General features: G+C 36.2%; 1 protein-coding gene across 1 annotated transcript in view; it reads right to left on the reverse strand.

The window, feature by feature from the left end:
* Positions 1 to 13,552, reverse strand: part of LOC149548145 (phosphatidylinositol 4-kinase beta 1-like) — an 88,867-nt gene extending 75,315 nt beyond the window's left edge. Inside the window, exons 1-5 of the mRNA XM_089792167.1 lie at positions 11,609 to 13,552; positions 7,982 to 8,167; positions 7,759 to 7,807; positions 3,454 to 3,586; positions 2,692 to 3,250 (exon numbers count right to left, since the gene is read on the reverse strand). Of these exons, the coding sequence (XP_089648293.1) occupies positions 2,692 to 3,250; positions 3,454 to 3,586; positions 7,759 to 7,807; positions 7,982 to 8,167; positions 11,609 to 12,868 (2,187 nt within the window). The 5' untranslated portion in view covers positions 12,869 to 13,552. The remainder of the gene's footprint in view (positions 1 to 2,691; positions 3,251 to 3,453; positions 3,587 to 7,758; positions 7,808 to 7,981; positions 8,168 to 11,608) is intronic.
* Between the last annotated feature and the right edge of the window lie 482 nt (positions 13,553 to 14,034).

Here is a 14,034-nt window from a genome sequence, read left to right on the forward strand (position 1 = left end):
ATGGCCATCCATCCTTGAGATGGTCAACTTCCCCTAGCCAACCCCCGCCATACCCAACACCCCTTAGAAATTTTGTGATGACCCAAGTACTTTTCCTAAATTTTGATAAAAAGGGGAATGGTTACTACCCATCCCCAATATTGCCTTGGAGCATAGATTTTGAATTATGGTTTGTGGAGTCCCTCTTGATTCCATGTAATTCTACTATCATCAAAATATACTTTTTTATTGGGGTAAATCCCATAGTGTGATGATTTTTTTGTGGCATTGTTGACATTGCTACCAAGGTTCCAACCAACGTTGGGCTATTTTGAGAAAAGGCCTCTGCCTTTGCTGGTCCATTGTGCTTGCAGATTGTTAATCACTACGACATTGATGCCTGTGTCAAATCATCGGCCAGTGTGTCATAGGCTGTGTTCCCATGCTGGGCTACCATGTTCGTGGTCTAGGTGGTGGTTGGGTTCACGCAGGGGATGAGGTACCCTCTGGTGACCTCACTAGCTCACTGCTCCAATTCAAAAGATCAAGTCCAGGCCAGGTTTAAAATTGTGCATTTTTACCAAGCCAAATAAAATTGTCTTATTTATTCTCCAAATTCATTATTTATCATTCTCACATATTAAATGAGTTTATTTTACAAATTTATATACTTTTTTTAATATGTTGAGAATTTGTGGAGTCCTAAACCTTAGGCCTCCCAAGTTATTTCTAAGTCTAAAGTTTTCCACCTATCTATTAAAAAAAACTATGTTCCCCCGAGTTTCTAGGACAGAGACGGCAAAAAAAATTGCCAATTTTGGGAACAGGGGGAACGGCAAACAGGGACGGCAATATAAATATAGGGAAAATCCGAAAAATATAAAATATATAGTGAAATTTGCATGCATACATTACATTCATATGACGACATGTATAAACCATGACATTTAAACCTCATAGAACCTTCACATACAACATTTCAATAATCAAACTCAATGCTCAATATGCTATAATGCATTCATAATTTGGAATTATTGTCAATGTGCATGAAATATTAAAATAGCAACAAGAACAATAACCCACCTTCCAAATTGAAACACACTATATCATTTAATAGTGAAACTGCACTTCCAATTCACTGTAAGTGGACTGGTATTAATACAAAAAGGTCCTCTATACAGTCATGATATAGGTTTGTTAAAGTAAGACAGTATCATTGATGCAACTTTTAATATTCACCATATCTTCCACAAAGGACCCAAATCAACCCAAGAATAACCAAGCACTGATGTATTGCCAGAAAATGACAGAAGGATGGATGTTCTAGGTCTATAATGCACTTTTCAGACTTTCCCAGCACCTAGCAAACTGTCTGCTATATAACTCTGAGTGTGTATTGTGACTGTAACAGCATTATTAATTCCATGATTCTTAACGTAATGTTGTCAAATGCTAATCAGAGGGCCCCAAATAGCAGGAATTAACTACCAAACAATAATAAGCATTTTAGGGTAAACTTAAGGAGGGGCCCACTTTAAAATTAAAAAAGAAAAATATTTTATAAGTGTTGATGTTAGTCTATAAAATTGGGGACCCCCATCAGTCCCAGGGACTTCCCCAGGACATACAGACATCCCAAAATAAAATTAGTAAATCCCCAAGTTTCCAGGAGATTCTTGGGGATTTCTGGAAAAGGGGGGCGCAAGGGGGGGACGTCCCCGTGTCCAATACTTGGCCTTTTTGGGTGGGGATGTGTCCCTGGGTTACATAGAAAAATGATGATCTGGCAAAACCTATTGTATATCCAATCAAAACATTTGCAGCAGGAACCTATGAACAATAAAGAAGCCTTTGGGATCTTTTATGCAATTGAAAATTTGATTCCTTCGACAAGTTGACACAAGAAGACGCATTATTAATCACTAATATTAAATGTACAAAATATAAATATGTAAATTATTTATTTTTACTATTAATAGAAAAAGAGGTCACCTCAGCCTACATCAAGACATCATAAAGCTATTCCCTTGCATTGTTGCACAGGGAGAGACTTCAGAGCATTGCAGCAACCTGACTATACAATTCAAGATTGATGACAACACCCTGCAAGAAAAATTTTATGTTGTTGGAGTGGGGAGAATTATCTTTAATTACAACGGTTATCATGAGAAAAAGTAACTTGAGGGACTGCAATCAAAAAAAACTAAGACAGTTGACTTGGTAGGCACATATAATTATACAATCTACTAGTTGTATGCTTTAGAGGTCCTCAATGTAAAGGTCAATATAAAAGCTACACCATCTCACGAAAATTCCTCATTCATGTTGACTGGAAAAGGAAAGATTGAGCATTCCAGTAGTCTGACTATGGAACTTACAATTGATGACAACACCCTGACAGATTATTATCTAAAAATTGAATGGTTGTCATGAGAAAAAGTAGCTTCCAATCATAAGAAGCAAAAAATATCGACTTGTATGCAATAACTGTATAACCTTTTAGTTAACTGTAGATAATTATACGTTGTCAATGTAAATGGCAATATAAAAGCAGCACCATCACAATAAACTGGATGACAAACAGAGGTGGGAGATCAAATTGCACGCCACGCTGCAATTGGAATAATTATTGCCTGAAACACAAATTTACATTTAACAATGAACAACAAACAGTAGATTTGAATTCTTTTTTCTTTCCACTTACACGCCCACCTTTACTTCAGCCATTGCAATTGTACTTGGTACACGGCGATGGTCCTTTCTTCCAGCCATTTCTTGATCTTCTACATCTTCCATGTTCAGACCGGGAACTGCAGTCAAAGTAACCGTAATCCATTCTTCCACATGTTCATCAGAAATTCCTGTATCACCCAACTTGTAACCATCTTTTGCCATATTGCTCATAACCAATGAACTGATGGACACATTTCTTTCACGGTCCTTATTAAGTTCATTAGATGTAGCATTTTCAGGTGTGCTTCCAGGTTTTCCATTCTCTAGATAACTTTGACCATCCTGACTTTGTTGATTAACAGAAAGGCTCACGTGTACGAATTTCACTTTTGTCTCCCATAAATTTGTCATTGCTTGATCAATTGCTTGGGAGGCTGACCTCAACATCTGATCAGTACTGTTGCGATGCACATCTTGTTGATTCCACAGTGGAAAAGCCCATGGTGGAGGACGTTGCAAGTGCACATCTCCATTTGCTAGTGGAATTCCACCACGGGAAAGCTTATTAGATGAAGTGTCCTTGTTTTCTGATGTCAAGCTGCAAACCACCAAAACAGAATTCTCGATTCAAATTATTCAGCACCCACAAACTAATTTACTTAAATAATATAACTGTTTGGCTATAGCTTTGCTACTTAAAACCCATATCAATGTATTATAATACCAGCATATTATAATTTAAGTACAAATGATCACAGGTTCTCAGATAGAACTATGACATTATTATTTTGCTGTACATACTTTTGGTTTTCCCCCTTTAGAACCTCAACACAAATCAAGTAAGGTGCCTTTTCTCTGGAATTTAAGAGAACAGCTTCATCTTCTGGAATATGAACCACACGATATAAACCTTTTCCCATTGGAAAGCAGACACCTGCCATTTTAAACATATCATTGATGTGAGAGCTGAAATTAATTGATTACAGTTGTTACATACTGTGATGTGATCACTAATCTTAGTTACCTGTGCAGATAAAACTTTTCCAACATGTCAAAACAGATTAGTGAAAACTTAAGATCACATAATGTCTGCCTCAAAATTTTAGAAACAGTAACTGTTGAATGTAGTACTGCGATGGAATTGAAACATTTCTTATACTAATTGTAACCGTGGGCAGCTCCAGTAGGCAAAATCTTAAAATGGATACAAGAAACAAAATCAAGCAATAGAAGACCTAACAAATAATGATAGATGACCTTTGTGGCATAAGCTTCAGTAATTTGTTTAGTTATTAAGCTTTATCAGAACATCTATAGCAACTAGGAGTGAAAAAAGTTACGATAGCAGCTGCATAGCCATGTGCACATTATTTTATCTTTGAAATGTCACTTCAACTTGTGAAAAGACAAGAACTTAAACAACTGGTGACAAAGCTCCTCCAAAATATATATGAAAAGAAAAGATAGCTGTAAGGAAATACATTGATTCTTTGCCACAGATAATAATGTCGTTTGATTATCACCAACATTCCTATGTGAAGATTGGGTTAACTAACATTTCTATAACAAAGCTTTATTCACAATGACTGTGCATTGCCATATATGGGTTTTTCCCACCTGGCATTTTAAGCCAGAAAGTGGGTTGAACTCCATCTTGCTGCTAATAGTCCATTAATCGAGCCAGAATGTGGGCCTAACCCCATCTTGCTGCTCATAATCCAATATGCTTCAAGGATCTGCTTATGAAGTCCCTTTCAATTTTCGCAGAACCCTACTTATTTGATACTCGTGCATGATGTCAAAAGGCTGAGTGTCAAATGTGATCTTTGAGTAATGATTTGTATCATGACTCTTGTCATTTCTTGCCACTAGTTCTTGATCACTATCTTCAGGCACACTGAATAGTGTTGTTCTCACAGGGTGTCAGAACCACTGCTCCGATCCTAATTGTAATGTCCTACTTTTGGGATTGCCCTAAATATTCCCAATATACTTGCAGGCTATATATTTTCAGTCTGCTGTTATAATTTGGACCGAAATGATTTGATGTTGTTTCCCACTTTGAATGCTGAGCAATGCTCTCTTGGATGAATGCTATTGCTGAAGATCATTGATCTCTTATGAAATTGATGTTAATTGTAACGATTTCCTCAATTGATTCATATCTTTGATCTGCTCTGCTCTTTATGAGCACCCCTGCTATTTGGATTGCCTTCATTGGTGTTTAAAGGAAAGATACCACTTCATACTTGATGTTCTACTCTGCTCTAAGTCTGCCTCTGACCTGCTTTTATTTATAATCTCCATTACAGTACTTGGAATGATTTATCGTTTATACTTTGTTGGGGGAAGGATCAACGCCTTCCATAAGAATTGTGTCCACACTTTCAGTGTTGAGTTTGAGAATAATATATTTTTCCCCTAAAATGGAACCTTCTCCCCTTTATATCAACCCACATGAAGGAGGGTCACACCTCTTCATAATGGCCACAACCTTTCACAATTAACACCCTTCAAAAAGATCACAAGACTTCATCATTGCTGCCCCTTTGAAAGAATTAATTCCTTATCTACTTACCATCCCTTTCTTCTTCCATTAACGATTCCTTATTCCTTTGCTCCATTATTTTTTCCTTCCTGTCTTCGCCCCTTCAAATTAAAGTTCTCTTCTCTCCCTTGTATATCTCATGTTTGAGGGAGACGCAACTTTTGGTTTCATGTCTTTTGACCATTCATTAAACTTAACTAAATTTTATTTTTACTCTTCTATACTTTAATTTACAATTATTCTTATTTATTAATAAATCCTATTTCAATGAGGGGACACTACAACAATTGAAAATAGTTAGCCAATTCAAGGAGCAAGCCTACATAAATCTTCAACAGGAAAGCAATTCACAATCTGATGAACTACTACACACTACCTCCTATATATAGGAACCATTGGAATATTCTGGTGTCCTAATTGCAATGAGGCTCACTTAACATATCACAATCATATGTATTGACTCGTAAATGACTCGATTAAGGGTTATACTAGCCACAAGCGCTAACCATATCCCATTACAATCAATGGGTTAAGGACATAGCACCATGTGGTCTCTATTGATTGCTGACTGGGAGAAGTTTGCCATGGTGGTTATTCTCCATTCAAAGCAGCACTTATATAATGGAAAAGAAAAGCAGAATTTCTGGTGAAACCATGACCATGACAGAGATGTACATCAAATCAAAAATCAAGGATTCAGTGAAGAAAACAAGAGGTCATATGACGATATTGGCAAGTGTGATCAGGAGAGAAAAATGTATCATAAGAAGTATAACCACTGGGCAAGCCTGGGCATGTTGAGAACACCTGTTTCAAGATAATAAAGAGATTGATACAAGAAATTCCAAATGTGAATTTAGTAAGAAATCCGGTTAAATTATTAGTTGACAATGGTGGTTTTGTTAGAACCTTGCAAAACCAGATTGATGACAAGGTTGTAAGCATGATTCGGCTAACTAATTATCAAATAATGGATCAAGGCAACAAAGTTGAGTTCTGCCCTGATAAATTTATTGCGAAGAGAATTGACAGAAATTTAAGGTGACTACAAATTATATGTTGGATGAAAAATCTAAAAATTACAAATTTACAGCATTTGTGAACAAGTGACTTCAAAAAAAATTGAGAGTTGAGAAAAATCAAGATACCTATGTGAAGAAAATAGGTCATCATATGTAGATTTTGGTCCTTAATTTTGAAGAGAATCTTATAGGTCATACCATGACATTAATTTTATAATTCAAAGTATGAAAAGTGAATTGTCGGAGGTTTCTGAGACGATAGATCGACTTACTGCATCAATTTCTTGGGATTCCAGTTTTACAGTTGGATGAGGGGATCTTTGTTTCTCAACCTAAGATGGGGAATCTTTATTTCTCAGCCTATGCATGCACTTGGCTATGTTAATAAAATCAACATGCAGAAGTGCAAACCTGCTTCAGCACCATATCAGTCTGAAAAGTAGTTGATATAATGTCCTCTGTCTCAGGGTCACGCTCAACGGTCCAAAAAAACTTGTATGCAATATATAATACTTGACTCATACTCAACCATATATTTCCTGTACATTTAAACTTGTCTTTAAAGTTTAAGGTATTTTCAATTTCAGTATATTCTGGGTAGCGGGCACTACCATCTACCGTTTTTTGGTTGTAGGGGCATTAGAAGAGGAGACAAGTGCCCGGTGAGATATAATGATGCAGATTGGGCAGGCCATGTGTGTGAGAGGACGTCTGCCTCTCAATATATGGTTCACCTTGGTTCCAGTTCTCTCTCATGATCTTGTTAAAGGAAAGACTTGGTAGCAATATCTACAACTAAGGCTGAATTCACAGAAGCGGAGATTGCCGCAAATGGAGTGACAAAGATTTGCAAGTTGCTAAAAGAGTTTGGTTTTCCATAAGAGCAGAAAACTATTCTCTTAGAGATAACAACTGTGTCGTCCAAAATGCATGCAACCCTACTGACCATAAAACAATGCATATTTAGATTAATCAACACTAGATCACTGAATGTATTCAGAAAAATGACGCCTATTTTCAGATTTGTGAAAACTGTGAACCAAGCTACAAACACAATCCTGAAAACCTTCACGAGAATGAAGTTAGCAACCAAAATAAGATCTGCATGAGATATTAAAAGGTTTGATTAGAGGGGATGTTGAAGCAATGAAGCCTCTCTATCTTAGAATGATCAACTTGAATGCCAGATTCCTCTTGGCCTTGTATGTTAAATTTTAGGTATTTGGAATTTGTAACATTCTATATTGATCAAGAGAAATGTAAATGGGACATTATCCTAAACATGTCCAGTTACCATAACTGGTGAAATGATTTCCTTATCCAATCTATTAAGAGAAATGTAAACTTGGGAGTCTTTTCTAAAACAATAGCATAAGAATATACAAGTAATAGTTCAACTAGCATCCAGCTATACAACATATGAATAGAAAAGATAAAGCCGATCTATCCATACAGGTCAAAAGACAGAATGGCATTGAAAAGGAATTATAAATTATCATAGGAAACTAAAGCTCACATATAGAATGTAGACAATACCTCCGCTACTTTGAGAAGCTGTAAGGTGGGCATTGATCTCTGTCAATGACTGCAAAGATATGTTGCAAAAGTTTAGCCCATCAGTTTTCCCTGTAAACTAAAACATCTTTTCTAGAAAGTAACATAATAACAAATAAACCAAAGGGATTACATAGCATCATGGTGCAGCATACTCTTACAACCAACACAAAATTTATCTAGGGACAAGAACAAATCTACACACCTCATGCAAGGAATTCCTGCGATCTTCCATTGGGATATCTACTAAAGCATAAGAGGTATCACATAATGATTGAACAAAATCCAAAGATGCATGATAAGTTCCTTTGCGTATTTGAGAGGTAATGTTGTTTGGTAAAGGTGGTTTAGCAGACGACCTATCACTTCGCTTTGGGGACCCTGGCCGCTTCTGCATCAGAATGCGAAAATTGATGTTATAAGTGAAACAGGAAAAACAAGATTGTAAATTATATGAGAATCTAGATACCTTAAGTAACCAAAAGCAGTATAGTCTATGCAAGTTATTTAACTCACATAACCAACTAAAAAGAATGTAGAATCAGAAGCGACATTTGTTAGTTTCTAAAATGTCAACTAAAGAAACATAAATTTCCCTGAAGAGTGGTGTAGAAGGAGACACATAATGTTAGAATAAAAAACATTAACAGTTATATTGGCACAGATGATACTATGTAGGTGAAAATGTAACAGTAAAACCCTTATTATAAACTTGTATTATTACATGGCCACAAGTCAATCAGACCATACATCTTTTGCCCAGAGAATAAATTTTAGAGACATGCATGTCAACTGATTACAGTACTGCCATCTTTCTACAACCATGCATTGTCATTCTATGTCCAGAATTTCAGATATATAAAGTTTCCCAAGAGTAATCTTTTAAATTACAAAGCACTAAGGCATGACTTCTTATGACAAAAAATTTGGCCCTAAACATTCCAAATCAAAGGTTCAGCTTTCACATGTTGAATCTACTGAAAACACCAATGAGATTTCAACATCTCTGATGCACTAATGTCTTACAACTATCTAAATACAGAGACTTTCATGATCAATACCCAACTTGTGATTCTCTTTTACAAAGCCTTTACATGAAAAATTCAATTATATTCTCTAAAAACCTATCAATAAATTGAGAGTTGTTGGTAATCTTATGCATGAAAACCCATGCTTGTGGTCATTATCATGTAGGAAGCAGTTATACACCTGAGGTGTTGCAATGCGCTGGTATAGGAAGAGACTATAGGCAGAGACCCAGTTTGTCACATTGCATAGGTATTCAAAGGAAATGAAAGACAATGTGTTGCAATGTATGGATATTGGAAGGAATTGTCAGCAGAGAGCCAATACGCCATGCAAAACAATTTGGAGAACAAATAAAATTTCTGATTCAATTCTGTGTCTTTATTTTACATTATTCATGGTTCTTGCATTTTTGAATAATGATAGAGTTTGAAAATCTCAGAACAAGCACTCATCCTTGACTTGCATCTGTAAGTGTTGTTTTAATTCTGTAGTGATGGTGTTGTGATGAAATAATGTTGTAAATGGGAATGAGACTATTCCACCAGGGATGAACGTTTCTGCTATCATGTTAATGAATAGATTTTTTGGAAGGAACTGTTAGCAGAAAGCCAGTGAGTTGCAATGTATAAATATTAGAAGAAACTGTATGCAGGGAGCCAGTGTGCTTCATCGTATGTGCTTCTTGCAATTTTTAATAATGACAGAGTTTGAAAATGTTGCAGGAGGTACTAATTCTTAACTTACATCCATGAGTTTGTCGTAATTCTGTAATGATGGCATTATAATAAAGAAATGTTGTAATTGGGAATGACATTATGCCACCGGGTATGAATGTTTGTGCTACCAGGTTAACAGATCGTTTTTTTGAAGGAACTGTTGTCAGAAAGCCAGTCTGTTGCAATGTATGGATATTGGAAGAAATCACCAGCAGAGAGCCAGTGTGTTTTGCATTTTAGTTTGGAGTACTAACTAAAGTTTCTGATTAAATTCTGTGCTTTTATGTTACAACATATGTGCTTCTTGCAATTTTGAATAATGCCGCAGAAGATACTCATCCTTGACTTGCATCCATGAGTGTTGTCTTCATTCTGTAGTGACAAGGTAGTTATGAAGTAATGTTGTAAGTGGGAATGAGATTCTGTAATGAGGGATGAATGTTTCGGGTACCATATTAGTGAATTAATGTTTTGTTCAAGTGCAGGGATCCTATACTTTCCACAAAGACAAATGTAGCTTCCTATTAAAGTATGGACCAACCAGGATTGTGGTGTATCCAAACAGGCCAAATAAAAGTGACTGAAATCCATGAAAGCACATGTGGACAATGAATAAACAAGTGTCAGTGACAAGAAAGGAACACTATGCAGCCCAGAATGTAAAAGTGTAAGGCAAATAGTAGGAAATTTTCTAATAGCAATGAATGTAGAGAGATCCGGCCAAGCAAGATGTAAACAGCATAGAGCTCTGTTATGTTGAAAATGTCGTAAAGGAGCCAATCAAGATTGTATCACGTGCTAAATTTCTTTGTCAACATCCTTATCTTACATAGAATCTTAAGCGATTTCCTCCTGTCATATTCAAGGTTATCCTGTCTTTCCATTTACAACTATGTATGTCATAGGCTCAGGTTTCACTCCATGCCTTCAAGTCAGTGATTAAGCCTTTGAATATCATAACAATTAGATAAGACTATTAATGTTAATATCAGCAAGGTAAATAACAGTTAAATAAGATGTATTAATATTTTAACGAATTAAAACAGTTCCTATTAGTAACTTATTGCAAAATATAGAGGAATACATGACGCCAATAAGAAGTAATATCAATATATTTATGTTAATTATTTGTAAAAGGTTGCTTGTGAAACTAAAACTTTGCATCTAGTACCCTTTGATCCTTATATAGACTCAAATCTAAAGCAGCACAAAGTCAGATCCTCACAAATAAACTTCAATATATAATACAATTATTATTAATAACATCCATTTTGTTTAATTGTGTTTGTAGGTATTCATATTCACAAGGTGCCTATTATCACGAATTTGACTGACACGTCAAGTTATACTTCAGTACCTCTACAAAAGTTTAGGAGTTTCAGTGTTCAGATTTGTTTCAGAGTTTTGTTTGAGATTTTAATGCTATGATTTGATGTCTTGTGTTAAGTTTTCAGATTTGATGCTATGTTTGAATCTCATATGTTGTTCTTGAATTGCAGATGTTTTATAGCAGATTTCCGATTATTTTGATAATGTGTTTTGACATCAATGCCAGAAGGGGTGATTCTAAGAATACTTTGTAATTGATTTCAAGCTTCCTTCCAACTTATTATAAACGGGTTATGATCAGCAACAGAGGACAGAAAACACATACACATTGAATTAAAAGTTGATGATGTCAGCCATAACTTGGCTGAAATGGTATCTAATGAATGTACAGGAATTTGTATGATTCTTCCTATTCATTACTCCCAAATGATCTACCTAGAACACATGACTAATACTTTGAAAATACATAGATACTAATTATAATGGAATATAATATATTAGCAAATTCAGCAATTAGGATGGGTTTATCCTATACTGGTTTAAAAGGGAGAAGAAATACAAATGGCATAGCTAGAATCCAGATTGCCATTATATCATTGCTTAGAGCCATCAAATAAGCATTCTTAAAAAACATCACTGAGAAATTGATGATAGAGAGAGAAACGGTTCAAAAATAATATATATTAAGATTAAACCCATCAGATAAGCATGCTCACAAGGAGCATAACTGAGGGAATTGCTAGAAAGTATACACGAACCTCTTTGTGTCGTTTTAGGCTAAACAATTCGGAATCTTCAGCAGATCTATCCTGGTCCCGAAACAATCTTCTAAAAAAGCTCTCAGTGCCAGGACTACTTTCAGGAGTATTCAAGGAACAATTTTCGAGAGCTGTTGACAAGGATTTGTCATCTTCTGGATGGACTCTAAATAACCTTCGAAATGACAAGAAATTAGGCCCCTCTTCTTCATCACAGCTTGCATTACCCTTATCATCATCGTCAGCCTTATCCTGCCCATCCCTCTTTTCCCGATCTTCATTTTTCTCCCTGAATAACCTGCGAAAAAAACTATCTTTCTCATCTTCTTCCCCTGATTTGGCCCCGCTCTTCTCTTCTGCATCAGTCCTGTCCCGAAAAAGACGCTTAAAAAATCCATCAGAACTTGCTAACTCCTCATTGCGTACTGACCTTTCCTCCTCTTCTTTACTGTCTCTTAGTAGCCTCCGAAAAAAACTTTCCTGTTCAGATTCTTTTGTGGCTTCCTTCGCTCTATCTGTTTCGTCGTCTTCCTTATCTGTGAATCTCCTGAACAAAGCATCTCTCATCTTTGAGCCGGGCATGAGTTTCTTCAAAACTTTCAGTGATATCTCCGGTTCATCCGCAGCACCTATTTTATTCTCTTCTTGAGCGGTAGCACTAGTACTCACATTTGAAGGAGGCGGCGATGCAATAGCTTGATTCTTCTGCAATGGAGGTGATGAAGTCAGAGACAGAAGGCGTTGTTTGGAGGAAAACAATCTATTGAGCACTCGGTTCTTACTCCCGGGGCTAGCAGGACTAGATTGAGGCCTGATCAATGGCAGCCAATCTCCCATCAAGGTGGCCGCAATCTGGCATTTCTCCTGCACTCTGCTAATACCCTCACTATCCTCAGAATCCTCCGCCTCTGCCATCAGAAACCAATGCACCTTAAGCGCAATTCTAAGAGATTTGGAGCACATGTCAATTACAAACTTGTCCAACGAAGGGCTGGGCTTGTGCACGAGCATGTAACATATCTGAAACAGGTAGCTCTCAACTCCAGAGTGGGGTAACGAGTACATTCTATTGCAAAGATAGTCTCTGACGCCCTGATGATCATGTTTGTACAAATAGCTTATCGCTATCCACTCGCAAAAGAATTCTGAGTCAAAAAAACGAATGAGCCACCCACTGTCTCCTGTGCCACTCGGTATTCTGGTTATCTCGCGGGGCAATTCATCCGATTCTGCCCTCCCTAAACCTATGAGCCTCGCCATCTTAAAATTACAACTATTCTTCGTCCCTCCGTCCCCTTTCAACCTCGGGACCAACGCTCACTTTCCCCATCTATAACTCCTGCAAATCTCCAACCATCACCGTCTTCCCGGATCTCCTATACTAAGTTGTAAACCACGACCCAAGGTTTTCTCCAGATCACCCTCAGATATTATTAATCTGAGTGTGATCCACAACATTTATTCAAATTCTCGACCCACAATTTTTCCAAAAGCTTTACAACTCAATCTCATGGACTGACAAAATCGGATGTTATCACAATTAATCTCGACCAAATTTCCCAACAACGGCCTTATGCTGATCAAATTCTGAGACACCTCGCACTTTTGCATAGCAGTACACAAACTGGAAACATATAAACAAATAGAATCTGAATAAATCTATTATCGGCCTACCTTCACCAAATTCTTCAATATGCCCACCAAAACTGTCCGAGAGAAGATAAATCGCGGCCGATTTTATCATAAAATGAATTAATCTCCACCGAATTTGTCAGGTGTAGCTGAATGAGCACCAAATTTGGAGTCTCTGGGTTAAATCACGACCAAATCTGTGCGAAAACTGTCGCAAATATGAGGAAAAATGCTTCACTATAATCACGCCTTCACCTGAGGACTAATAAACATTTTTGCTTAAACTAAATTTACGCCTTCACCTGAGGTAAGCAATAAATTTTGCTTTTCAAATACGTCTTAGGCAGGCAAAAATCCCCATCGAAGAATCATTTGCTCATACTTGTCGACTTAAATGAATAAATAATAAAAAATGTTTTCTCCAGGTGGAGGGGCGTTGGGTTGTGGTCTTGCTTGGTTGGTGGGGGAGATTGTATTCAAAATTTCATCAAACAAAATAAAATATTATATTATATTATTATTATTATTATTATTTAAAATGTTAGGTTTTTCCTACATATTTTGGGATTGAATTAGATTAAATCTTACATAATCTATAAATAAATTATGAAATTAAAATAATAATAATAACTTTATGAAGCAAGTGTGAGGAGTGTACTATAGTAGAATGAATATTAACTATTTAAAAAAATTAAAATTTATTTAAGAAAACTAACTAAATCATTATAATTATCAATATATTTAATATTCATATAGATTTGTAGAAAATGTGAGATAGATGCGAACAGAATGAA

The sequence above is a fragment of the Cupressus sempervirens genome, chromosome 7 (assembly GCF_028749045.1).
Source record: "Cupressus sempervirens isolate cs-2001-9-10 chromosome 7, ASM2874904v1, whole genome shotgun sequence".
NCBI classification, from domain to species: domain Eukaryota; kingdom Viridiplantae; phylum Streptophyta; class Pinopsida; order Cupressales; family Cupressaceae; genus Cupressus; species Cupressus sempervirens.